Source organism: Nesoenas mayeri (genome assembly GCF_963082525.1).
Source record: "Nesoenas mayeri genome assembly, chromosome: 3".
Classification (NCBI taxonomy): Eukaryota; Metazoa; Chordata; class Aves; order Columbiformes; family Columbidae; genus Nesoenas; species Nesoenas mayeri.
In genome coordinates this window covers 61,085,810-61,111,721 of record NC_137544.1, presented here as the reverse complement: position 1 = coordinate 61,111,721, position 25,912 = coordinate 61,085,810, and the positions used below count along the sequence as shown (strand labels likewise).

Sequence of the window (25,912 nt, the reverse complement as noted above, 5' to 3'; positions counted from 1 at the left end):
AACTGACTACAAAGTGCCAGACAGAAAGTTCTGTGCATGTAGGCAACAGCTCCTTAAAGAACAAAGACAACTATCAGTTTGGTTCACAACTTCACTAGACAGCTACTGGATTAGTGTGTACTTACACTGCTATATATTCAAAATGATGTTTGCAGTTTAAACTGTTTCATGTCTTCCTTTTTTTTTTTTTTTTTTTGTTCCATTTCATCTTAAGCATGTATCTGGAGGATGCATATTCCTTGGCAGCAATGCAGGTTAAGAAGTCTTGCCCCAATGACACATAGATACAAATATAAACATCTATAGATTTGCAGCGTAAGCTGGATCATCAAAATGATGTAAATTGAAAATAAAACAGGAATTGTTTCCTTTTAACAGAGATCATTTCAATGACCTTGCTTATAGGATGGCCCCGCAGTCAGTCACATAAGCATAAACAAAGGGTTGGGTGAAATTCAAGAACAGAAACTCCTGAAATGGGTTTGCTGTGAGAGAAAGAATTCTGCTTTGACATTAGAGCTCCCAGACACCCAGCACAGGGTCCCTGTGCAACCCTGCCAAGTATTATCAACCTGAAGACCTCCCAGTCCAGCAGCCACTGATTTTCCTGGGACAGCAAGGGAAGTTACAGGTGCCTCTAAATAGTGCATCCTTAGAATTGAGACTAAGTCAAAGAGTTCCACTTCAAAAATTACAGGGTAAGAGCACAGGAAATACATTTGCCATTAACAGTCATGTATATCTTTTCTTAACAAAATCACCCATAAAGGTCACAGGATGGGCACGGACCACAAGGAATTGCATATCAGTTAAATTCTTGCTTTGTTACTATGACCCAGTTATCCATATGCTACTAAAAAAAAAAAAAGCACAATTGCAAACAAAAAGAGGGAAAAGGATTATTTCAGGTGCTCTGAGGTGATGGTATCGAACAATTTAGAGGCAGATATGAACACTAAAGACGTGAAGCCTTTCTGGCGAAGTGTATTAAAAAGAGGATTTCTTGATAAAGTGGAATCACTACAAAGACCATTTAGCCTCAGTCCTTATACAATGCAGGTCATGAGCATTTCTGGTCACCAGCACAGCATCTGACATTAATTCTGCTTATCTTCCTGTATTACTGCATCAGAGCAGTAACATGATCCTATGAATCTCTACAGCACCCTCCCACGGCAAGCAGAATATTTGTGTGTGTTTAAAGCCACATACAAATCCAAACTATTGCAGAAAGCCTAAGATATTTTCTGTTCTGGCTAAGTACATTAGACTTCATTACAGTGATAATTCACTACAGGGATTTAATGTGCTAGCTGAGCATGAGGTCCTAACCAACCTTATATGATGCACAGAATGAACTAATAGTAGGTTAACAGCAAGCTCTTCTCACGTCTGGAGATTTATTACAGGTTTGTTTGCATGGCTCAGGGGAGAAGGTCCTTTTAATACTTACAAACTGAATATATGCATTAGTTTGCCAATGTACTCACCATATGAGATCAGTGAACCCTTTGTGCTGGTGCATGCTGGGAGAGGAGCTGTTTAACATGGAGAGGATGCACTCCAAGTAAAGAAGCTGAAGTTGCCGATTGTCACTGGCAAAGAGAAAAGATGCTATTCATGTCACATTAAAACAAAGATTATTTAATTTTCTAAAATAATTACATTAGTTCACTTGAAAATCACACCACAACTTACAGAAGTGATTTATTTTGCTTCTTCCTATGGATTTACAATGGTATGGTCACCTTTATCATCCCATTTATTTTGTACTGTTCACATGCAGTGATCTGCTACTTTTTGTAAGTAATAGAAAGAAAATAGATTTAATTGATCAAATTTCAGAGTAAGGAATTTTAAAAAGTCCATGTGAAAAAAGAGGAGGAAGAAAACAGAAATAATCATTCAAATTGGGTAGTTTCTTCGGGCACTCTGAAGGGCATTTAAGCTGCTCTCTTCTGGTTATTTTTTCTCTTTTCTCGGTGACAGCCACCATGGTCAAAAGTCAATGTCTACAGGCAGAAAATTGCCTGATGACATGGCTACCTTTCAGGGCCTTGACAGTTAACTCTGTCAAAACCATAAACACAAAATGAGTTTCATGAGAAAGAATGTCCAAGATCCTGTGGACACCTGGAATTGACACACTTGTAACGTACAATGTGCTTGTACCTACTGTGGGATTTGGGATACAAGTAAGGCTGAGCTTTGCCTTATGAAAGGATCTCCCCATGTCAACTGCACTCACATTCTGGTTTTTATTCCTAAGACAGCTAGGATTTAATCATTATTTTTTTGTTTCAAGATGAGAACTAGAGGAATGTATTTTCTGATGTATGATGGTACGTAAAGGAAGCTGTAAAGAATGGATTTATCTTAACTGAAATTAAGGAATGAGAAATGTCTGTTCTTCTGTCACTGCCTGAATTCCTTTTGTTCACATACATGAATTTTCATCCAAGTAGAACAGTATCTGTTTCACATGACATGCAGAAAATAGTGAATCCCAAGGTTCAAAGCTAGATTTCTATTATAACTACATGCTATGGAGGCTTTAAAACTGCTGGTTGGTTATACATTTTAAAGGTAATAGCCTCTTCCTCAGAACAGTCCACACCTATCTGGAAAAATGTACACATTCCAGATCCAATTGCCTTATTTCCTGACAGCTTTTCTTACAACGTATCCTAATGTATATCATCAACATCTCGCAGCTGACACTTGCATGGGCATGTACAGGCTGTCCCTCCACTCTTGACTGCTCTGGTGCCTCTTACTACCCATTTTTTTGCTGCAGGTAACAAATTAATACTGCACTCCTGCACACCTCAGCATAGCTGTCATGTTCACATCACTGCTGCCACACAACCCAGAGGTTCTGATGCAAAACTCATCTTCCTGAACTCTTCGTCATCACACATAGCTGTGCCTCCCTCAAACCCAAATTCTAGTGAGCTTAAAATTTAAATTAATGCAGTCTTCAGACTAAGAAATTAGAACATGGCAGTACCATAGAACGGTTTGGGTTGGAAGGGACCTTAAAGATCATCTAGTTCTAAGCCCCCTGCCATGGGCAGGGACACCTTCCACTAGAGCAGGTTGCTCAAAGCCCCATCCAGCCTGGCCTTGAACACTCCCAGGGATGGGGCATCCACAGCTTCTCTGGGCAGCCTGTTCCAGTGCCTCACCACCTGCATGGTGAAGAATTTCTTCCTGATATCTAATTTAAATCTACTCTCATTCAGTTTAAAACCATTACCCCTTCTTCTATTGCTACATGCCCTTGTAAAATGTCTCTCTTCAGCTTTCTTGTAGGTCTCTTTTAGGCAGTGGAAGGCTCCTCTAAGGTCTCCCTGGAGCCTTCTCATCTCCAGGCTGAACAACCCCAATTCTCTTCCTGGTTGGGGGGCCTGTAGCAGACCCCCACTATAATGTCACCTGTGCCTGCTCACCCTTTAAACCTGACCTGTAAGCTTCTCATCCATCCCAAGGCGGAGCTTAACGCACTCCAGCTGGTCACTGACATATCAGGTGACGCCCTCTCCTTGTCTTCCAGGTCTGTCCTTCCTAAAAAGCCTGTACCCTTCAATTCCAACACTCCAGTATAGCAAACTAAAACCTCACCTCACTGACCCGGAGGTTCAAAAGTTAAGTTGCTGACAACAAAGTGTTTTGAAGGAGATACCAAAATTTGCCTTGAAAAAAAATAAAGGCTTTTCATTCATGGAGTTAGTTCTTTAACAAGCCACCCTAATTAAATTTATCTTCCTCAGATTCAATCAGAATGCTTTACAATGCTTTGCTCATAGAGAATCTAACAGTCTGGGTACCTAATTACAAGCATGAAGTAAATTATGGCTCAGTAAGTATTTTGAAGTCTTCTGAATTTCTTACTATACTTTATTTACAGCATGACTCAAACTGTTCTAATTTAGTACAGTTTTATGGGGAGCTGGGATAGCAGATAATTTTTAAAAGACTTTCAGTGATTTTTGAGAGATCTTGTTAGGTAGTTTAGTTTTGATATTTAATATCCAGTATTTCAAAGTCATTAACATTTGGTGGACAATGCTTATCAGATGATAGCTGTTTATAGCTTTATATGTGGGCAAAATTGGATACAAATAAATAATCTTTAAACTGGTTTTGCCACTTGATATTGTTAGACGCACACTTTTGAAGGTCTCTTCTTACTGTTCTGTATCTATGCACACAACTAAAAGAAAATAAATATTCCTTTAGAGGATTCAGAAACAAGCTTTTTTTTTTTTCCCCAAATGCTAACACTAATCAAATAATGCTAAGCGAGGCACTCTTCCCTTTCAAATCTTGCTGTAATTAGAGATAGTCATGGGAGGGCATTTTATAGGAGAACTGCACACAAAGACGTCTGTGCTGTCTATGGCTCTGGTAGTTCCTACGCCATAGTTTTTCTCAAAGTGGTAGAAAAAGGAAAACACCAACACATGCTTGTTTTGTGTATCTGTGTATCTGCCATTTCCCCAAGTTCATCACAGGCTACTTTCACAGACATGCGATCCAACCTAAGAGACATTACGCTACATTTAAAATAGTTTCAGATTGAGTTTCCACTACAACTCAGGTGATTTGCAACTGGCAGTAGCAGCAATTTAAATCTTATTTCACTGATACAGAAACAATGTTGTAAAGTGAGAGCTTGTTTTTCCCTTAGAAGTTTCTAATTATTTCTGGCTTGCTATATTTCTATTTTTTAAATAACTGCTGTGTTTGCACAGCTTTTGGTTGCTTTGTTACCTCTTCAAGACCTAAGGCTTTTTTTTGGCTCATTTCTTAACAGACCATTAGTTGAGCTATTCTGGAATGCCACAGCAAGTAATTTTTAACTCATGAGTAAGCATTTAATCTTACAGTACTGGCCAAGAGACTCTAGTATTTTAATGCAGTGTATAGAATAGAGTAACACTCTATTACTGCCTATAAAATCTGCATTTTAAAAGTTAGGCTCATGCATTTCCAAGTAGGTAGAGTGTACAATATTCCTAAATTTAAGACATGTTTGGTAATGCCAATTATTTGAGTTGGATAAATGCTGCCTTTCTAAGGACATATTAATTCATTTCACATATTGTTTCCTCTGGGCTTTTCCATGTCTATTGCAATCATTCTTTCTGCAGCGGTTGCTTTCAAACCAGAAAACTTATCCTTTGACAAGTGTTTTGCTGCTGTATGGAAATTACTTATAGATTAGATTTACTGGAAGCTCTTTAAAGCTCAATGGTGCACAAAGAAGGCAAATTAGCTTCTCATCTCAAATAGACATTAAATTAATGCACCAAGAACAATATTTCCTCTAATAAACACTTCATTTAAGCACAGTTTTGCTCCATAATCCCAGAACTACAACAGTACAATCACATGTATCAGTGAAACTATCAATCTCCAGCTAATACATTCAAATTATAAACTGAAGTAACTCACTTTATGACAGCCTGGAGCTTCTCACAGAGCACAGTGAGGACAGATACAACATCATCACAAAGAGACTCAGTTGAAGTACCTCCAAAAAGGACAGAGATCAGAGGCATTACGTATGTGCAGCTGGATTACAACCTCAGTTTACTTTATGGACTTTCAGAGATGGTCAGAGCTTCTAAACAATGAGCAGGGCTGCCAAAATTCATAGAGAAGATGCAGCAGGCCAAGTCCTAGATCGGAAAGTGATCTCCACACAATGAAAAAGCAGTAGTATTAAATCCGGAGAAAGCATTAATTGCTTACATGCATTTATAGAAGTTTAGGTGAAATTCAATTCAGATAATAAGTATACAAATAAATAAAAGAGAACTGGCTCTAGTACTTCTAAAAGGCAGCTAAAATTTCTATATCTCTCCCTGCATTCTGTCTCCACTATGCAGCTTCTGATGTCTGATCAGGTTCTGATCTTAAAAGAGGATGCTTGTGCACTTCAAAGATTTTATCCTTCATCCACACAAATTCTCCTGCAGAAATCCAGTGAGAAGGTCAAAAGCAGAGATTATTTTTACCTACCAGGGAAGATCTTGGAAGTTAGGCCAGGATGGGAGTACAAAATATTCTCTTGTAATACAATAATTTGGCAAGCATGAACACACCTTTGCTAGTGATGCACTTTCAAAAGCTGCCATTACATAAACCATGTCTCTGGCCTGAAATACAGTAACACAATCATTTCCTGATTCCACATCCTCCTCCAAGAATCTGTTTCGATTTAAGAAAGAAAGCCACTTACTAAAACTTTCTCCAGAGCACTGAAACTCCTTAATTACAGAAGTTAGCACCTCAAAACAAACATTTATTACTACGTTGAGTGCAACACCGTTACTATGTCTCAAATTAAGACATGACTGAAAATGTCAGGAGCTAACAGGGCTGTCTCAGTTCTTACCACAGGTAACACAGAGAACATCAAGCTATGGAGAATGTAAGAAGTCCTGAATATGCAATTCCTGTGACATCAAACAGTACTGTGCTGATGAAAGGAAAGTGAAGAGCAAAAAAGCTGAATTTGAAGGAGTCATTAAAAAAGTGTTACAAATACCTTGACTCTTGAATTTCTGCAAGGTGTCATGGTTTTCAATTGTCTGTTGAGAAAAGACAAAGGTGGTGCAATTGGTGCAAGGGGTGGAAAACCACTGTAGAAGTAATACTTGAACAGCAGAGCTTTCTTAACATATCCATGTCCTCTGTTTCGGGTTTTTTGTTTGTATTTTTTTTTTTTTAGGTGAAGCCTTTGCAAAATGTTTTCAAAATTCCCTTAATATCTGTTTTAACAGTCTTGTAGACTTAAAAGAACTCACATCTCATTGAATTGAATTAGGATTTTTTAAGTCCCTAAGGGATTTTCTACACCTAAAAGAACTCAGCAATAACTAGACATGTAAGTCGCACTGGAAATAACAGAGGAAACCATAGTTTACATTTCACAAAGTATTAAAAAACCAAAATCATTTGAGTGTTAGAGATTTTATCACATTGTCACTGTTAATGTTACAGTGCCAATACAATTAATGGCAGTCAGGAAACAGAAAACACCTCTTGCATCATTTGGTTCAGCTGTGGTATAGGATTCTTCCTATCAGTGCACAAAGGGGTCAAGCCAAATTCTTCTCTCTAGCGTAAACAACAAACTGCCAGGAATCAAATGCAGCTCTCATATGCTTTCTCCTACTCCCCAGCTAAGAATGGAACTAAAAATTTCAGCTTTCAGACCCAAAATGAAATTTCAAAACTTTTTTTTTTTTTCTTTAAATGTTTTGGCTTGTAAAATGAACCTACTTAGCACAGACAGAAGGGAAGTTTAAGTAAACCGATTAATTTTGTTCTGCAGTTGCTCATTAGGATGAAAGTAATCTAGTCTAATAATCCAAAATAGAGGTGATCATCTTAACCCAAAACAGATGCAAGGAAAATAATCTGTAAAACTAAAGTCCTTAAAATTTCCTAAAAAATAGAAACAGACTTTTACAAAGACTACTTTTTTTGATAATATGATAATAAACAAAGGAGCACAAATGAACGTAAGAAGCCAATGTAATTTCACATGTGCCCAGAACATTTACAGTTTTGCTGATGATGTGCTGGGATTTCATCTAAACAGCTACCATGGATTTTAATAATTCAATAAACTGAATTTACTTTTTTGCTAAAAATCAAGCAAAGAATCTCATGATCTTAAATGATCTTCTCCAAAAAAAAGTAGAAGAAAACCTCAATTACACTTTCTTAGTTGAGAATTTGTTTTGTTTATGTGAATTTTTGTCATGCAAAAAACCTTTGGCAAAAGGATTTCAATTTCAATGAACCTTATGAAAACAAGCAAACAAAATAAAGAATGGAAAAGGAAAAGACCAAGGCAGCCTGACAGCAGAACAAAGCCTCTTTTGTTTAATGGAAGGAGAAAAATAATGAACAGCTAAATAGAGCTGACAATGTGAGAGCTGCATTTCCGATACATGGCTCTGAGGCAGGCACAGAGTCAGAGCCCAAAAAAGCTTCTAAACATGATTAACTGTGGAAGTGTCAAATAAAAGCCATAAGGCACAACAAGCCAGCACAATACACGGCATTCAGAGAAACAAAAAGTAGGCAGCCATGGACATGGAACCATTTGTTGATGCCAGAAGGCTCACCATATTTTCTTGCTTTTGTCGTAACTGTAAAGTCAAGTCACTCAACATTTGGCTGAGGGTTGCCCGCACAGCGGTGTTAATGCTCCGCTGGTGATAGCTAGATACATATGTCTCAATGCAAACCTGATGAGGAAACAAGATAGCAATACATAGATATGAACTGTCACTTACCAGTAACGCATTTTAGGAGGATACCAAGGTCTCTTGCATACAGATAGTCAGCCTTGCTTACTATTTCATATTGCTTTATTAGCACATTAAAAGTTTTCGGCAATATGGAAAACCGAGTAAGTAGCATTTAGAAGCAGCACTCAATTCATCATGCTCATAGCTGCAGTAATGGTGAGGCAAAATTGGCAAAATCTTCCCCTTCTGTCAAACCCAGGTGATTTCTGGCACTTCTGTTGCTCTGTAGATAATTCCCTAAATGCAGCTTTGATTGTTCATTTCTGGATTCTTAACTATGACTCTGCAAGTCAGTATCTGCAATTTGAATACTCTCCAGTTCTTTACAAGTTTTTGTTTCTGTTGTATAGGCATTTGCTACTTTTTCTACAATTAATTATCATATACTGCAGCACATCTGAAAGCCTCTAAAGACCTTTCCTAATACAGAAAAATACAATAGCATTTTACCATAAATAACACACAGATGATTGCCTTTCCATAACTGGCAATCAACCTGAGGGCTCCTCAGCTCTGAGATCCCAGAGAAGCCAAGGCAACTGATGGATCATTCAGTTCCCAGATCATGTTATCCAAGTAGGTGCCAAAGTGTAATGCAGCTAGGATGCTGGGGACAATACACCAAAAAATACACTTTCTATCCTTGATCAGATTTTCAGTGGGAGGTGTCGGTCTCTGTAAGAGCTTCTATAACTGTAGTAACCACTGTAACTACTGCACAGGAGCTACTAAGTGGGTAACAGTCTTGATGGAGCTGAGTGGGTTTGCAACAGAACTGTACAATACAGCTTGTATTGTACAGATTGTACATACTGTACAATATTCTCAGACTGTAATCTGAAGAAGCAGCTTTGTCATTAACAATGACTGTTAAAAAATGACTATTCATATACTTCTCAGTCTTTTTTTAATTTATTCTGCCATCATTCAGATCTATAGCTAGTGAGAAGAACAATGAATAAACTGTGAAAAAATATAGTATAAATGATATGCATGAGGAGTATACATAAATGCATCTAGTGTATGTTTTTGAATGAGAAGGATATTATATGATGTAAAGACATTTTTATAGTTCCCCAATGAGGATGAGGTTTTAAGAGGAAAAGATTAAAGTGATCTGAATACACAGGCTAATCAGTACCGGAACAGGCACATGGACAAAACTCTTGATTGTTTCTAACTCCTACTGAAACGAAACCAAGCTATTCCATTGACTAAGACAAAGCCTGTGGGCTCCAGCCTACAAAGTTTAAGATGAATGTGGCACAATTCTGCATTTGTTAGAGTGGAGTGGAAAACAATGTAAATATGTTCCTAAGACCCTTTTGACCTCCTTACATCGGGTGACCTCACATCTCAGCATTTCAATAAAGCCACAAACACGAGAAAACATTACTTTCTCGGATACAAACTGTATCTTAAGTGGGAGATCTAAGACATCACACAGGAAAGTTATTTAATTATGGCTCTTGCCTTATTTGTCCCTATTTCCCAACTACACTGAGAGACAGCAATAGGGAGCTTTTTAAGTGCATGTATATGACTTGTTAAGCTAGAAACACTATGCAAACATCAAACTCAGACTGATTATCTCTTTTGACAATACACTAGAACAGGTCACAGTTGTACACATTTGCAGAATACAAGGGACTGAACTGACTGCATATCTCATTCTTATTGCCCTTCTTCAAGAGTCCAAGATCTTCCCCCTCACCCATTAATAACCTCCAAATTCACAGGATTTTATATAGCTTGAGATCAATCACTCAGTGATGAAGATGGTCTTATAAGTTAAAAGAAGGCCCCAACCAACTTTGCCCATCATTCACCTGAACTCCAATGCACAAAAAAACCCTAAAGTCTGTTAACCAGGTATAGCCCTTTGCAGAGGCCAAACCATTCCAGTGCTGCTGATATCATTCTGTTGTTGTGTAAGTCTTTTCTAGAGTACATGAATTAATTGAGGAAATACCATTTTTAGAGGTAGGCTGACTTTCTGGAAAGAGCATGGTTGGTATCTCCTTCTTGTCTCCCCTCCCCATGCCAGCTAATAAGAAACAGTACCAGCCACCTGAGCTCCAGTCTTACAGAAGGCCTGTGTTCTAAAATGGCTGGGCAAGGTACCTTGTGAAAAGCCATTGATGAAGAAGCACCAGTAAAAATGCGAGAGCTCAGGGCCCCAAGGAGGTGTGCAATGGACATTTTGATCATTTCATGCATTCGGGGACTTCCAGCTCTATGGCATGCAAAACACAACTACAAGCAAAACACAGAAGGGTTAGCCAATAAACACAACAGAGTCAAACAAAGCAAACCTCCATAAGGTAGATGAGAGTAACAAATACACACACAAAACTAAGCAACAGCATGAACTAAACTTTCTTGTGTAGGTCTAGGCAAGCATGGGAAGGTGCACAGAGCAAGGTTTAGTTTGTCTTCAATACTATTAATACTCAACCCACAAAATAGAGCACACTTTGTGTTGGATGCTTCCTTAATTTGAAGCTGATAATATTCAGAAAGATTTGGGGTGCCATTATTTTGTACACATGAATTTAGAACAATCAGGTAGCACAAAACAGCCAGATCATAGCCTTGTTTGTCAGGGTCCTTGGAGAGTTCTACCAGTAACACAGGCAGCACCTTTACAATTCTGCAGTAGCTCCACTTTGCTATAGAGGGCAGGCCAGGAAAACTAAGAGACTGACTTGGAAAGAAATGCCAAATAGCAGGGGCACTGGAGCAGAAAGCTCCTCTTTGCCACCTTTCCATTAGAGCAGATCAGAAAAATAAATGCTAAGGCTAAGCAAATACTGAACTCAGAAATAACTTTATGTTTCCTACTGCTTATACATTGCAAAATTCAGATACAAAGGCACATCGAGTCCAGCTGTTAAGTCTTTGCCTTACCTAAAACCTGGCCAGGAGAAACCTGAGGAAGCATGTACATGCCCAGTGGGACTTGCTAATTAGAAAGACCTAGGTATTCACTGAAGTGATGGTTTCTCAGGGAGCACGAGGAAGATAGTTGTTTGTCTGAACACTCCAAATAGAAACACACATGCCCTATATTACTGCTTGTTCCAGTTTCCTGAAGGAAATTAAATTTTTGTTTGCTTTCAGAGCCACTGTTCACTTTAAAAGAAAAAGGCCAAACTATGATTGTGCTAACTTGTACCACTATACTAGCAAAGGTTTTTAAGAGCCAGGGTAGCCTTTTGGGAATGACAGTGAAGTGCAACTACCAAGAACAGTAGAGTTTAACTCCAGACTATGAAAGAAAACTGCCATTATTCAGGATGCTTTAAATGGATAATAGGCCTATTCTTACTGAAATTTACTGGGAGAACAGAAAATTATTTCTGATCCAGCTTATAGCACACACAACATGACTGATCATTTTCCATGAGTCTTAGGCAGTGCTCTTAAAGATTGAAATCAGAAGGCTTTAGAGCCATGAAATACTTTTCCCAGCAAGGGAAACCAGGACAACCAGGCAATCAGGCCCAGTCAGCAGAGGTTTATGAAAGGCAGGCCCTGCTTGCCTAACCTGATCTCCTTCTATGACAAGGTGACCCGCTTAGTGGATGAGCGAAAGGCTGTAGATGTCTACCTAGACTTTAGCAAAGCTTTTGACACTGTTTCGCGCAGCATTCTCCTGGAGAAACTGGCTTGGACGGGCATATGCTTTACTGGGTAAAAACTGGCTGGCTGGCCAGGCCCAAAGAGTTGTGGTGAACAGAGACAAATCCAGTTGGCAGTCGGTCACAAGTGGTGTTCCCCAGAGCTCAGTACTGGGGCCAGTTCTGTTTAATCTTTGTATCAATGATCTGGATGAGGGGATTGAGTACACCCTCAGTCAGCCTGCAGACATGCCAAGTTGGGTGGGAATGTTGATCTGCATAAGGATAGGAAGGCTCTACAGAGGGATCTGGACCACTTGGATTGATGGGCCAAGACCAATTGTATGAGGTTTAACAAGACCAAGTGCCAGGTCCTGCACTTGGGTCACAACAACCCCAGGCAGTTCTACAGGCTCAGAGAAAAGTGGCTGGAAAGCTGCCTGGCAGAGAGGAATCTGAGGGTGTTGATTGACAGCTGGCTGAATATGAGCCAGCAGTGTGCCCAGGTGGCCAAAAAGGCCAACAGCATCCTGGCTTGTATCAGAAATAGTGTGGCCAGCAGGACTAGAGAAGTGACTGTGCCACTGTACTCAGCACTGGTGAGGCCCTGCCTCAAATACTGTGCTGGGTTTTGGGCCCCTCATTATAGGAAAGACATTGAGGTGCTGGAGAGAGTGCAGAGGAGGGCTACAAGGATGGTGAAGGGTCTGCAGCACACGTCTGATGAGGAGCCATTGAGGGAACTGGGGCTGTTTAGCTGAAGGGAAACCTTATCACTCTCTACAACTACCTGAAAGGAGGTTGTAGCATGGAGGGTGTTGGTCTCCTCTCCCAAGTGGCACGTGATAGAACAAGAGGAAATGGCCTCAAGTTGCACCAGAGGAGGCACATTACGGCCTACACCTCTCTCTTGACGAAACTTCATTAGTTTTAGACTTTAGACTTACAAAGAACTCAAGGAAATTTTTCTATTGCACACAGCAAAGTAATTATGAGGAGTAGTAAATGTGCAATGTTGTAATATATAACTGTCAGTCAGTTTCCAAAAGTGCCTTCCCATGCAAGCCCATCAGCCCTGCCCAACTTGCAGCTATTTCTTCACACTGGACATAAAGTAATACCAGTCCTTAAGATGGTAGTTGTGATTTGGATTAATTCAGTTTCAGAGTATGTGTGGAAGACATACTCTAGGTAGCAGGAGAACATCAAGTGACACAAGCACTGGTATGACAGAGGCACTTACCTCAGCAATCTTCAATACTGAACTCCCATTCAGCTCAAATGTGGAGGTATACGTTATACAGAGCAAGACCTTGAATCAAAAGAGAGGGAGAAAAGAAAAAAAAAGTTTCATCTGTTATTGCCTTCCTTTCCCACCCATGCTCCTTCCATTTTTTGAGCATACATCAGAAGCTTCTTAACACCACGTGAGGGATAAAGGAGATGGCACAATCAAGTCACTTTTTCCCGAAAAGTTGCACTTTCTGCCCCAGGGGTACAGCCCAATGGATTAGTTATTGCTGTCTCCTACATTTGACCACAGAAGCAAAGGCAATCCAGTGATCAACACTGGCCTTGGGCTCGGTAGCCAGAATCCATTCATATTTTATCCACAAGCTTTGCATGATTTATAATCAGTCTTTCAATTCAGTTCTATTAGTATAACAAAGGAGGAGGATGAAAGAAAAATGCATACAATACAGGTTACTACTTAGATGACACAGATACATATGTATTATGTGAAACAAGCCATAATTACTGTTTGAGATGAGGATTTCCCAGCCTAGGATATTTCCCATAAGTGCATTATAGTCACTTGATAATGAGCAGCTAAAAAACAATTAATAACCCCCAGCTCATGTGAGAATGCTTGTCCTGTCTTGAGCTCAGCATGAGCAATAGGAACTAAAAGCCCCGTCCAACACCTTACTTTGAAGAGAAGGGGAGTGGGAGTTTTATGCGATCTACCAGGGTAGTGTGGTTGGTGAGCAGGGCAACGTGGTGAGAGGTGTTGTGGTGTGATGCCTTTAGTGTCTGGAAATGTCCTTCCTCCTTTCCAGTCCTTTCTGACCCACAGAAGACAGAGAGTCTGAGCTGTTGTCCTCTCCTTCAAAGCATAAAATACCCCCATTGCCAGAATTTATGCTTTGCTTGGTCAGAAACAGCATGAGTTTCTTGGGAAGAGTGTGCCAGCAAATACCGGTCATATTAACACTAATGTATTGGTCCCTACATCTTCTCAGCCCATAAGAACTACTGTTCTCTGCTTTGCAAGGAAAATTGGTGCATTAGATAAGTTAGCATTACTGGCTATTAACCATCTCTCTTATTTATTACCTGTTTCTCAGTGGTACTAGGTTTTTATTTTATGGGTAGGTTCCTTAACAGCTACCAATGCAGGACACCATGGTGTAATCTCCTTAGCCCAGAATGCAAAACAAACAAACAACTTTGCCACAGTGTTTCTGATGAGAGCTTGCAAATTAAACAAACAGAAAAAAAGGTGCCAAAGATACATATGCTGAGGAAGATTATTACCCTTAGGTCCCTGTAATGTGTCATTTTTTTGACCTTTTATTGCTTCGTGCAGTTTCCACTGTGCAAAAGGGAAAAAAGGAAGAACCCAGGGAACTACAGACCAGTCAATCTCACCTCTGCACCCAGCAAGATCATGGTGCAGATCCTTCTGGAAACTATACTAAGGCACACAGAAAATAACGAGGCAATCTGTGACAGCCAACATGGCGTTGCTAAGGACACATCATGCCTGACACATTTGGTGGCCTTCTATGAAGTGGTTACAGCACTGGTGGATAAGGGAAGAGCAACTGATGTCATCTACCTGGACTTGTGGAAAGCATTTGGCACTGTCCTGCATGACACCATGTCTCTAAATTGGATTAGATGGATGGACCACTCGGTGGATAAGGAATTGGCTGGATGGTTGCACACAGAGAGTTGCGGTTAATGGCTCGATGTCCAAATGGAGATCAGTGAGGAGCGGCATTCCTCAGAGGTGGGTATTGGGACCGTCACTGCTTAACATCTTCATTGGTGACATGGACAGTGGGACAGAGAGCACCATCAGCAAGTTTGCCAATGACACCAAGCTTTGTGGTGCAGTTGACATGCTGGAGGGAAGGGATGCCATCCAGAGGGACCTTGACAGACTTGAGTGGTAAGACTGTGTGAACCTTATGAAGTTCAGCAAGGCCAAGTGCAAGGTCCTGCACGTGGGTCAGGCTAAACCCAAGCACAAATACAGGCTGGGTGGAGAATGTATTGAGAGCAGCCCTGAGGAGAAGGACTTGGGGGTGGTGGTTGATGAGAAGCTCAACATGACCCAGTAATGTGCACTTGCAGCCCAGAAAATGGACTGTATCTTGGGTTCCATCAAAAAAAGTGTGTCCAGCAGGCTAAGTAGAGTTTCTGAGTTAAGTTTCTTTATAGTATCCTTTTTTCTGTGAAATGGGCAAAATGGATTTTCTCATCTTAAAAGTGTTAGATAGCCTACATCAGTATTATGAGATATGCGAGCTACAGAGCACTCAAACTTGCCAGAGAAGGAAATCTGTTTCTAATTATGAACGATTAAAAATTCTGTACTTTGTATTTCTTGATATGAACTTTGCAAATTTCCCTGCAGTCTGCTGCACTCACTGGCAGATAGACAAGTTCCAGTGATGATGAACAGTGATGCCTTTTTTCCCATCCACTGAACAAATCCTACTGAATAGCTGCAAAGTGAATGGTCAATTATAAAAGCCTTCAATAACCTCATTTATTATAAGTACATAAGTTATAACAGCTGTTATATTCACCTGCTGCTCAGTCTCTACCTGCAAAATTTAAAACTTCAAACCTGAACCATTTTGTTTGGTATTAACTGAATTCTAAACTACTGGCCAGCCTTGCATCCAGCTGTTGGGCCTCACCTTGTCAGCTGTTAACTGCTCTGAGAGAACTCAGCAGTTGGCTAAAAAAAATATACTTAGTATTTACGGGAAAACTGTGATTTGTACTCTCCATTTACTGCTGTGTAAAACATAGGTGTAACACACAGTTCATAGACCCAGAGACACACAACTGTCACCTCCCACCGACAAACCTCTTGTTATTGTGATAAGAGCCAGGACAGATAGCCAGGCTCGTGACTAATCTTATTCAGCAGTCTGCATGTCCTGATTTTCCCTACTTGTAAAACCTTGTTCGCTTTATGTGATTTTCTGCTCTCCTGTACCATCTTGGCTTTGTACAGTTTGTTAATACCCAATGCTTTCCACAGATCAAATCCCGGAAGCCATATACTACAATACATGGAACTACACACCAGTTTAGTCATTCTTATAAGGCCTTGCTCTTCAAAATCTCTTCTCCCTCCCTCCCTCTTATTTTTTTTTTTTTTAAATCCTACCTTTATAGAGCTGAACTGTGAAAAATTAGCACATATATGCCTAATCCATTGACACAAGTGCCAACAATCTGCTTGTGACAGGTGAATGATAGAAAAGTCAGACACCAAGCACAGTAATGATGATCAAAACCTTGCTATAAAGCAATAGAGAATTTCAGCAAAAAGACTGCTGAGTTTTGACTGCTACTTTTTAATAAAATGAGATCTGGGAGCCTACTAGCTAGAGAAAGGGCAAATGATTGGATATAATCAAATCACAGAAGCATAAGAAGTTATCAGCCAGCATATTCTTGGCTTGGTCCGCTTGCTAGAGTCTTCACTCACAAATCATTTGTGAGATGCGAAAGATGGTCTCTGACCACCGCACAAGACAGCTCTCAGCTGTGACTTCCACTGCAGGGCTCCTTTACAGTCTTGGCGATGTTCCAGACACTCAACTTGTGTGTCTTCCCATTTATGTCAAACAAACAGTAAGACAGCAGGCGTCTCTTTGAGATCATGGGATGAAAAACGGGATTAAAAACAAACAAAATCATAATCATTCAGATCCACTAAAAGCATTGAGTCTCCAGACAGCATAGCCCATAGGCTGTTTAACTACCCATGACACTAAGTCAAGTAGTCTGTATGTAAAAAAAATTAAACAAGAAATATACATTTTTTTGTGCAATGACATTTTGTGTTTGCAATGACTGGTAGTGCAAGCAGAAGCAAAATTACAAAGCAATTCCTAGTAACACTTGTACTACAAAACAACACTAAAAATCAGTTTTCACTGTGTGTGATTAGATCTTAATTGGTTTGAACTTTAAAACACACCTTCTTTTTCTTAAAAAAAACCCCCTCAAACTCAGATGACTATAGAGATAGATTCAGACTCACACAACCTCCAGGATTTTTTAATTGGTTTGAACTATCTTGCAAATGCCCAGATGAGATCACATTTCCATAAATGGCTTATCCATAATGAAAGTATTCATTTTAATTACTGTTGAAGCTTTGACTGTCATAGAACAAGAAACACAGTTCCTACTCCCTGGAGTCCCACGGTCTCAACTCTAATATAAGAGTGCATGCACAGACAGTTTTCATGATAAATAAAAACAATTAAAAAAAACCCCCACAACCACCCCTGCCTTGAAAAGTGTTTCAGGTTATATAATGGTCAATTGACACAAAATGTACATTATTTAAATTGCAATGTAATTGAACTGACACTAAAATGTCCACTCATAGCTTAAAAGAGGTCTCTTAAAGAGGGAAAATTTTAGATTGTAAGACTGTTAAGTGTTGCCAGCCAAGCTCCCCAAGTGCTTAGTACACATCTGTAGTAAAAGGCAATTCTCACATGGAAGAGCTTATGGTGGAGTCACATAAAATAAACAAGGTGCACAAGAAAGCAAGCAGTATCCCCCAAGATGGAGAAAAAGGGGAAAGGTATAAAACTTCAAAGGAACTGCAATCTGTCATCACCTGAGGATGCTTCAACACCTCACTGCACAGCCACGTGCTACAGCACTCCTTTTTCTATTCCAACACACAAAGTCCCATTGGCAAAATCCTTTGAACATTTGTGTTTCTCTAGATGGGATGCATGTAGCCACTTTAGTTCTCAAAATGCTGAATTTTACAGCCACCTCTAATCCCTTTGTGGGATTCATAAAGGAATCCTGACTTGCTTTAATTGCAGACTAGTAAATGTGGATGCAATGTATGCTTGGATGATTCTCAAATCCTCTCCCTCGCACCCCCCTCCCCACCCCTAGGAGGAAAAACCCAGCCAGAAAGCAAGGCAGAAAAACTTTTTATCTTGTTCAGTAATTCAACATTTAAAGCAGACATCCAGTATTTCTGCAAAACAGTTTGAACAGCAGGTATCCTTACACTTGGCAGAATAACTAGTAAGCTGCTCATGTTGCATGCTTCGGCCTTGAAGGAAAACAAGGGCAAGAGAAAGGAAGTGTATAATGAACTCATGTACATTGTGCCACCATGTATCACCGTAGAAAATGGCAGATTTTAATTACACAGAGAAAGGAGACAGTGTCTCCCATGAATCAGTAAACCCCTAAGATGTGTTGCTATCACAGCAGCAACTTGTGCTTAGCGTTATGGATGCACAAGGGCTTCAAACAGAAGGGCTGTATCTGGTATAGAAGAACCTCACACATCATCAGTGGTGACAGGCTGAGTGCTCCCAGAAGACAATGCCCATTAGTTCACTAGGCTAAAACAGAACTACCGCTCAACACTATTTATGATATGAAACCAAGTGAAACTTCTGCTTATGTAGTACAGTTATAGAAGGGAAATAAATGATTTAAAGCAATTGCTTAATAGATATTTAACAGGTTTTCTTAACGGCTCTGACAGGGGCTTTTATCTTTAGAATTTAACACTTAAAAGTAGGGAAGATTAAAAAAAGGCTGACTAGCACTGCTCGGATGGCATTTCCACTTGACAAGTTACAGCCTATTTAGGTATACTGCATTACTTTATGAATTAGAAGATCTATAACTGAGCAAAACAAAACTGAAAAAACATAGCAATACAGAATTGAAAAATACCAACATACAGTTTAAAATCTTAAATAAATAAAAAGTTAAAGCTCTAATGCTCCTTTTCTCATTAACAAAGAATGACGCAATAAAGGGAGATTCAAGTAGATCAGTCATGAAATAAAGTGCTATTTGGTCTGCTCAGAGTGCTTGAAACCTCCCCTGAAATATAAGTAGGTAGCATTATGTATCAAGCAAAGTAAAGAAAACGCGGAGAAAAGAAAGACTATGACCGTAAAAATCTTAAGTAGGAAAGTAGTATAAACCAAAAGGAAGAAAATTATACAAAGGAAATTTTCAGGAAGTATCTTTAAAATAAAAGTAAACTAAAAATAAAATAAAATAAAATAAAAATCTATCTACTTAAGGAGTATACAAAAATAATACAAAAATATTTTAAGGCAATCATTTTACATATAGATAAGCAAAATTAGTTTTTCATACTATTTTTCATGCTTTTTAATATTAAATAATATATTTTCATTTTGTCCACGCTACAAAGAATGTTAGCTTAAAAATTAAGAAACAAGACAGAACAAGCATGTTCTCTGTCCAAAAACACTTGCACAACCTTGCAGCTGGGGAAGTGCTGGGCAAGTTAAAATTTTTGCATTAGAATTTCTTCAGGCAAGAAACTAAGCCTACTTTTCTACTCCTGCAAATCTTCTAAGAGACAGGACTGACCCTTCGCTCAGATTTTTAAAGCCTCATGGCTATCTGGACCCACAGAGGTTGTCCAGGGCTATGAATTCAAGCACTGAGGAAAAGCCACAGACCTGGAAAGAGGCTGGATTTATGAGATGCTGCATTCACTGCTGACTGGTTAAGGCAACTCCCATCCAGCACCCATTCAGCCATATCCAGGCTGCTGCCATCTTCATTCAGTTGTACCCATTAAGGTGAAAGCTCAGGTATTTAATTCAAGGCTTTGAATTCTGCTATGCCAGCCAGGCACCTAAGAACCAGGGGAGCTCTTTAATCACAATCTTAAGTATTAGCAGTAGGCATTTACCATAGTTCTAATTAATTTGGGAAAGGCTGAGCTCATCTTGAAACACACAAGGTAGGTCACTCAATCCATTGGAATTAACCTGGTTACTTGTAACTAAGCACAATCATAACATGACTTTTAAAAGTAACCAGAAAAAAAAAAGTAAACCCAAGAGAGTCTGAATGTGTAGTTGGCCTACATTATGGCAATTTAACTTATAAAAAGGCTAAGCAGAGGAAGCACTAAGAACTCTAGCTAGATTCCTGGGCAGGAATGAAGAAAAGAGTCTTATCTGCATTATATTGTGCAAGTCTTTTCAGACTGGCCTCTTTGACGGTGTAAACTGCCAAAACATCTCTGAACTATGGGCTGGACGAAAATCAGTTATTGCCTATGACAGCTTGTATCAGGCACCACTGTCACAAGAATTAATGAACACATTCAGGTGAAACATTTTCCAGAATTTTTCAGCATTTAATTACTTTTTTCTTATTAATATAAATTTTAAACCAGTTCTGGATTGAAGTATACAAAGTTGAATAATGGCTTTTATTTTTTACTTTATTTGAAACATAGTCCTTTGCTCAGCAAGAGATTGGACTGCAATTTATATTGCAAATGATGCTGAAAAATGTTTGCAATAATGCAGTACATAAAATACATTGAGGGGAAAAAGTGATCTGTTATTCCAAAATCATATAGTAATTAAAATATGTAGATTAACAGCAATTAGCAACAATTGGGTTGCTGATTCTCATCCTGATAATGTCTCTCTCCTTCGTTTCCATTTCCATTTTTACTGTTGCACCAACTCATTATTATTTTTAATGGGCAATGAAATCACTCTTTTTGTTCCTATAGAGAACTATTATACATGCCTTGCCTCAAAGAGGCACCATAGGGAACAACATAGTTTACATATACCTTTAAATCAAGTTTTTTCAAGTTCAGCTTCCTCCTCCATTTAATTTAACAGTTCAAGACAAAGCAGAACAGTTGCAAATAATATTCTATTAAGCATAACCAAGTTTTACATGGAAAGATACTTTTCATAAACATTAATCTTAAAACAATGACAAGATCTATATATTTGTGAGAGTTTATTATAGCAACCAGCTCATTTATCAGTATCCAAGAAAAAGCTGCAGAATATAATCATCCACAGAGGCGGGATTTTACCATTGTGTTCTGTGAACATTTCAGATCAACCAGTTTAGAACTGTTTTTCAAATATATTATATAATTTGTTCTCTGTCATGGAGGGCCAAAGAAAAAAAATTAACTAGTTCCCCATCAAACATCCCACATCTTGGAAAAAGAAAAAATTTAGTCTTCCTGTTCAACAGAAACAAAGTTCCTGCCAAGTTTTCTGAAGCAGTTAACAATAAATTTTGCTTGGTTGCTCCAGCACAATCCAGCTTAATCCAATATTTGCATTAGATCAGGTCTATCTCCTTGAACCTGTAATGCATGTTTGTGCAGAACCTAAAACAGGTCAACTGTGACTGTTACAAAACTGAAAATGAGGACTAGGAGATGGCTTTTAGTACTCAAAGAATCACTTTGCATCTTTAAAGCATTATTGTAGCAATCTTGAAAAGAACAATTACAAATATCCAACCCAAAGACAGCATTTCAGAGGCAGAGCTATTTGCTCCATTTTTTTGCCAACCTTACACACGCTCAGTTTTACCACAGAACTCTAATTCAGATTTCCGTTCTAAATATATCCAAAACAAAAACTGAAATCACAAAAAGAGCTGTCTAGTATTATTATGGAGAGATCCTAAACACTATATTAATGGATCAGTGAAGAGACAAAGAAAAAATTGCCTTAACATAACATATTTAGCAATGGTTCATTAAACCTTATTCATAGATTAAGACAACTTCTGGCTGACTCCTCACTGAAAGCCTGCAGAAGAAAATCATAAAAATTTTGCCCATCAGCAAGAAGTACACCTAATTCACCAACAAGTGCAAGCTGGAGTCACTGGGAATAAAAAATGAAATAGCTGTTCACCATGGAAAATAGGTAAATAATGGGAATTGGAAGAGTCTTCTCTCTCACAAGCCTCTTTGGCAGAATATTCTTTGGTTTCAGAAAAACCTCAAGTTTATTTCAAAAAACACCACAAGTAGAGTAGCCATAAATACTATGAAATCTTCTCTGAGGTAATAAGAAACAAAGTTTGGAAGCTCCACTGACAGAAATGTAATATATATTTGTGACTTGTCCAGCATATCATAACACCATTAATTAGAACAGTGAAATAAAGACTAAATATTTTAAAAGACATCAAATCAGAACACTGAGTTTCCTTAATAAAAGGTAATTATTCTCACTCTTGCTTGAAAATTTGTCTTGCTAGCTGTAAATTTGTTGGGAAATCTGGGCACAGACTGAACTGACATACACTGGATTACATGACACAGCTTCATCTGTGACTGAAGAAAACAAAAGGAGGCAGGAGAAAGGAAAATTCTAAATGATCAATCATGCCTTTCTTTTTAAGAACAACTAGTTTACTCACAGAACCCGTTACATTACAGTGTATCCGGTTTATCTAGACAGCTTATTTCTGGGTGAGGACTCATCTACTAATTTGCAATTATTCACTAAACTCTACTTTTTTTTGTTATGTGAAAGTAAGGTTCTCATAGTTAGAGAGGGGTACTGCATTATTAGGAACGCTGTCAACTTATAAATTAAAGTCACCATAACATTAGTGAGATGACAAAAAAAAAGTCCTTGCTGTTCTCTGTTCTTTCCACCCTCCTCACTTCCTTCATATTTGGTTTGACCGGCTTCAACTCCATAGTTATGTTCAAAGCTGAGTTCCAGTTCTTCCAGAAGCCTTTCCTGAAGGAACTGGATTTTACAGTCAGGGTTACAGGTAAAAAACTACCAAAAAAAAAAAAAAAAAATCAAAGAGAGAAAGTAAAAACCACAGAAATGTTAAAGCTAAAAGGGACCTCAATCTAGAGGCTCAGCTATAGATCAGTTTATTTTTCCATTGCTGTGACCATATCTGATAGTGCTTTTGTCAATACTATATGTGTTCCTGCAAACAAAGGTCTAATTGAATGAAGCAGAAGTGCTTCAGCCATTTCAAAAACATCTGAAGCCAGAATTTAAAAGCATCAAACCAGGAGAGAAAATAAGATCTGCCCCACTCCACAACCAAACCCAAACCCATGATATTAATCTTCAATCCAGAACATGTCCGGTACCCCTTTCTGCTGTAGACCATCAATTTGCTTCCCAATCTAGTGCCTAAGATCAACAAAAGGTCCCTACTTGTCAACATGAGATATACCCTTGCATTTCACTCAGTTATAATACAGCCTCATGTCACACAACAGAAGTCTTCCCACTTCTGGGCAAGCCATATTGCATGATCATGTTCCTCTAAGGTAAGTGCTGAATTACTGCCTCCCCATTTATTGTATATATCGGCAACTTCATGGAGCAGTGAGCCACTTTGGTACCTCACTGATTAAACACTGAATTTTATAGTAATCAACATCTCTTCCTCCCAACTCACATGAATATTGTAAAGAAAATACATAAGTAAAAATATTTAGATTTTTTGTTTGAAACTGCAATGAAACTATTGATGTATTACAAGAAGATCAACAACAAGACACTGTATGATTGTGTGATTTTCCATTCCCTTGGTACAGCCAGCTAAGCATAGTAAAGACGCAAACTGACATTACATATGTTAGTGGGAATTTTCAGTGTGATAGCAAACTATCATGGCAACAGCAAAGGTGAATGCTAAAGTGGCCTTATGTCAGCTGCATTGCTCCCTCTGGTTATACTTCCTGGACTACCTGGTTTCTCAGTATTTCTTAATATGATTTAAAGCATCTAAATAGCCTCAATTCCCCAGTGTGAAAATACTAATAAATCTCTGTCATAAAATGTGTCAGAGGTACAGAGAATACAGAGCACAGTCATTGAGATATTCCAAAGAAATACTAGGCTCAGCAGTTAAATAATGTGCAATTCTGCATGCAAAATTTATACAGCCCAGACAGCTTGCTTCATTACACAGGAAATCAAATACAGTTAGTACACCTGTGTTTGTTATGGGTGCCCATTCATGTCTCAGAGAAATCACAGTCTTTTCCCCTTCCTCACTGAAAAGACCACTGCCTTCTTTTGGGCACAAAAGTGCTGATGACATAAGAATTACCCAGAGCTTAGTAACAGTAAGGGTGTCCTGCAAAAAGATAAACAAGGACTTCAGACTATCACTTCTACTCTGGAAATTCAAGGGGGGAATTTCCCTACATAAGCACTCTATATGAGCATCTAAGAGAAAGATGCAATTCACAACTGGTATTCCGAAGAACTGGAGATACTGGCAGCAGTCCCTAACTTGGAGTTTAGTTTAGTATTTGCTTACTACAAAAAGTAAAATTCCACTTTGATTTAAAGTTCATAATAAGGATGAAGAGTACCTCACCTAGCACAGAGGAGAGAGGTACTGTGAAAAATGAAGGCTTTGAGGTCATCTTGGCAGCTGCATTTCAGCAGTATTGATCTTCCCTGGCTGCCCAGGATGCCCTCCAGCACAATCCCCAGCCCTGGCCCCTCAGCCTGGACACTGTCAGCTTGCTGGTTTTGTGATCCTCCAATTCAGGAATCTGTAGAACATGCCATGACACTCATCCTTTAAAAATAAAGAGGATTTGATATCTAGGCATAAATTAGAGAGTGCTGTTTCACTTCCACAGCAGTGGCCCCAACTGCATGGTTTTCAGTTCCAGAGGAGGTCCAGCTAGCACGCCTTTCCATTTATTTACAGTAACCATTTCAGTTACTCTATGTCTTTCCTGTCTAATGCTGCCTCGTCACAATAATATTTGACAGATTCCAAAAGCCTATCAAGCAAGGCAACTAACTGCACTTATGCCTCTCTCCTGCATTCTTCTTTTCACTGCCAATTCCAACTTCCAGCTACTTGAATGTAAACAGCTAATTAAATCCCTTCACACTGACATCCGCAATACAGGTGGGTGACAATAAAACATTAAAATAAATATCCAAAACATTTATTTTGGATAACGCACGAAGTGTGAATTTCTGGTGCACAATTATTGGGAACAACAGCAGAAATTTTGGATAGGATTAAAAACAAAAAAAACCCCACCAAACCCAAACCACAACATTTAAGTGATTTAGGAGCTTACGTGCCAGCAACTTACAATGAAGTCTGTACTCCCACACCTCTATTTTCACATATATTTTGCACAACTGACAGCTTTTATGAATTCTTTGATGGTTGCATTCTTAACATCTGCAAGACTGGTGCAACTGTGTAGCAAGTCACAAAGAAGCCAGCCAGTATCACTGCTGACCCAGTTTCACACAAACCTGCTCATCTTTAGTAGTGTCTAATATCTGCACTGGATAAAGATATATTTAATCTCCTTGGAATTGAGTAACACAGTTTAATGTACAATCATACATTGCCTGGAGGTCACATTTTAGCAGATCCAGGGGTATAAATGCATTGCTGAGACCAGCTGCTTGAAAAACCCCTGACGGTTTCAGCCATTCCAACAGACCTGGGTTAGCTACAACATTTTCAAGTGTTACAGTGGCACCTGCAACCTCCAGGTTACAATGTAAAAAGCTCTCTACTTGATTTGACTTTTAGGCAAGGCTCAGATTTAATGCCTCTGAGTTTTAACTGCCCTGATTACAGTATGTTTTCATCCTCTGGTCTCTTGAAATACTTAAATTGAAATACAAGTTTTGCTTTGTTCTCAGGATATAAAGACGTAGCCTGATTTTTACCATATATGCTCTGCTTTTAGCCAGAAAAGGATTTGTACATCTAAATTTCACTCTGTTGAATGAGAACAATGTTCCCCTTTCTCTTTTGCGCTTAAAATGGAACTGAACATGTTGGCTTTGGTTTTATGTGGTTTGGATTTTTTTTTTCCTTCTCACATATCAAGACAACTTGAAA

At 38.9% G+C, this 25,912-nt stretch overlaps 1 protein-coding gene across 1 annotated transcript in view; it reads right to left on the bottom strand.

Moving 5' to 3' along the window:
• ARFGEF3 (ARFGEF family member 3) overlaps positions 1-25,912 on the bottom strand; it is a gene marked incomplete at both ends in the record, with an annotated part of 83,879 nt that overhangs the window by 36,206 nt on the left and 21,761 nt on the right. Inside the window, 6 exons of the mRNA XM_080342427.1 lie at positions 1,491-1,595; positions 5,461-5,539; positions 6,560-6,602; positions 8,151-8,273; positions 10,461-10,592; positions 13,203-13,271. Coding sequence (XP_080198553.1) covers positions 1,491-1,595; positions 5,461-5,539; positions 6,560-6,602; positions 8,151-8,273; positions 10,461-10,592; positions 13,203-13,271 — 551 coding nt within the window. The remainder of the gene's footprint in view (positions 1-1,490; positions 1,596-5,460; positions 5,540-6,559; positions 6,603-8,150; positions 8,274-10,460; positions 10,593-13,202; positions 13,272-25,912) is intronic.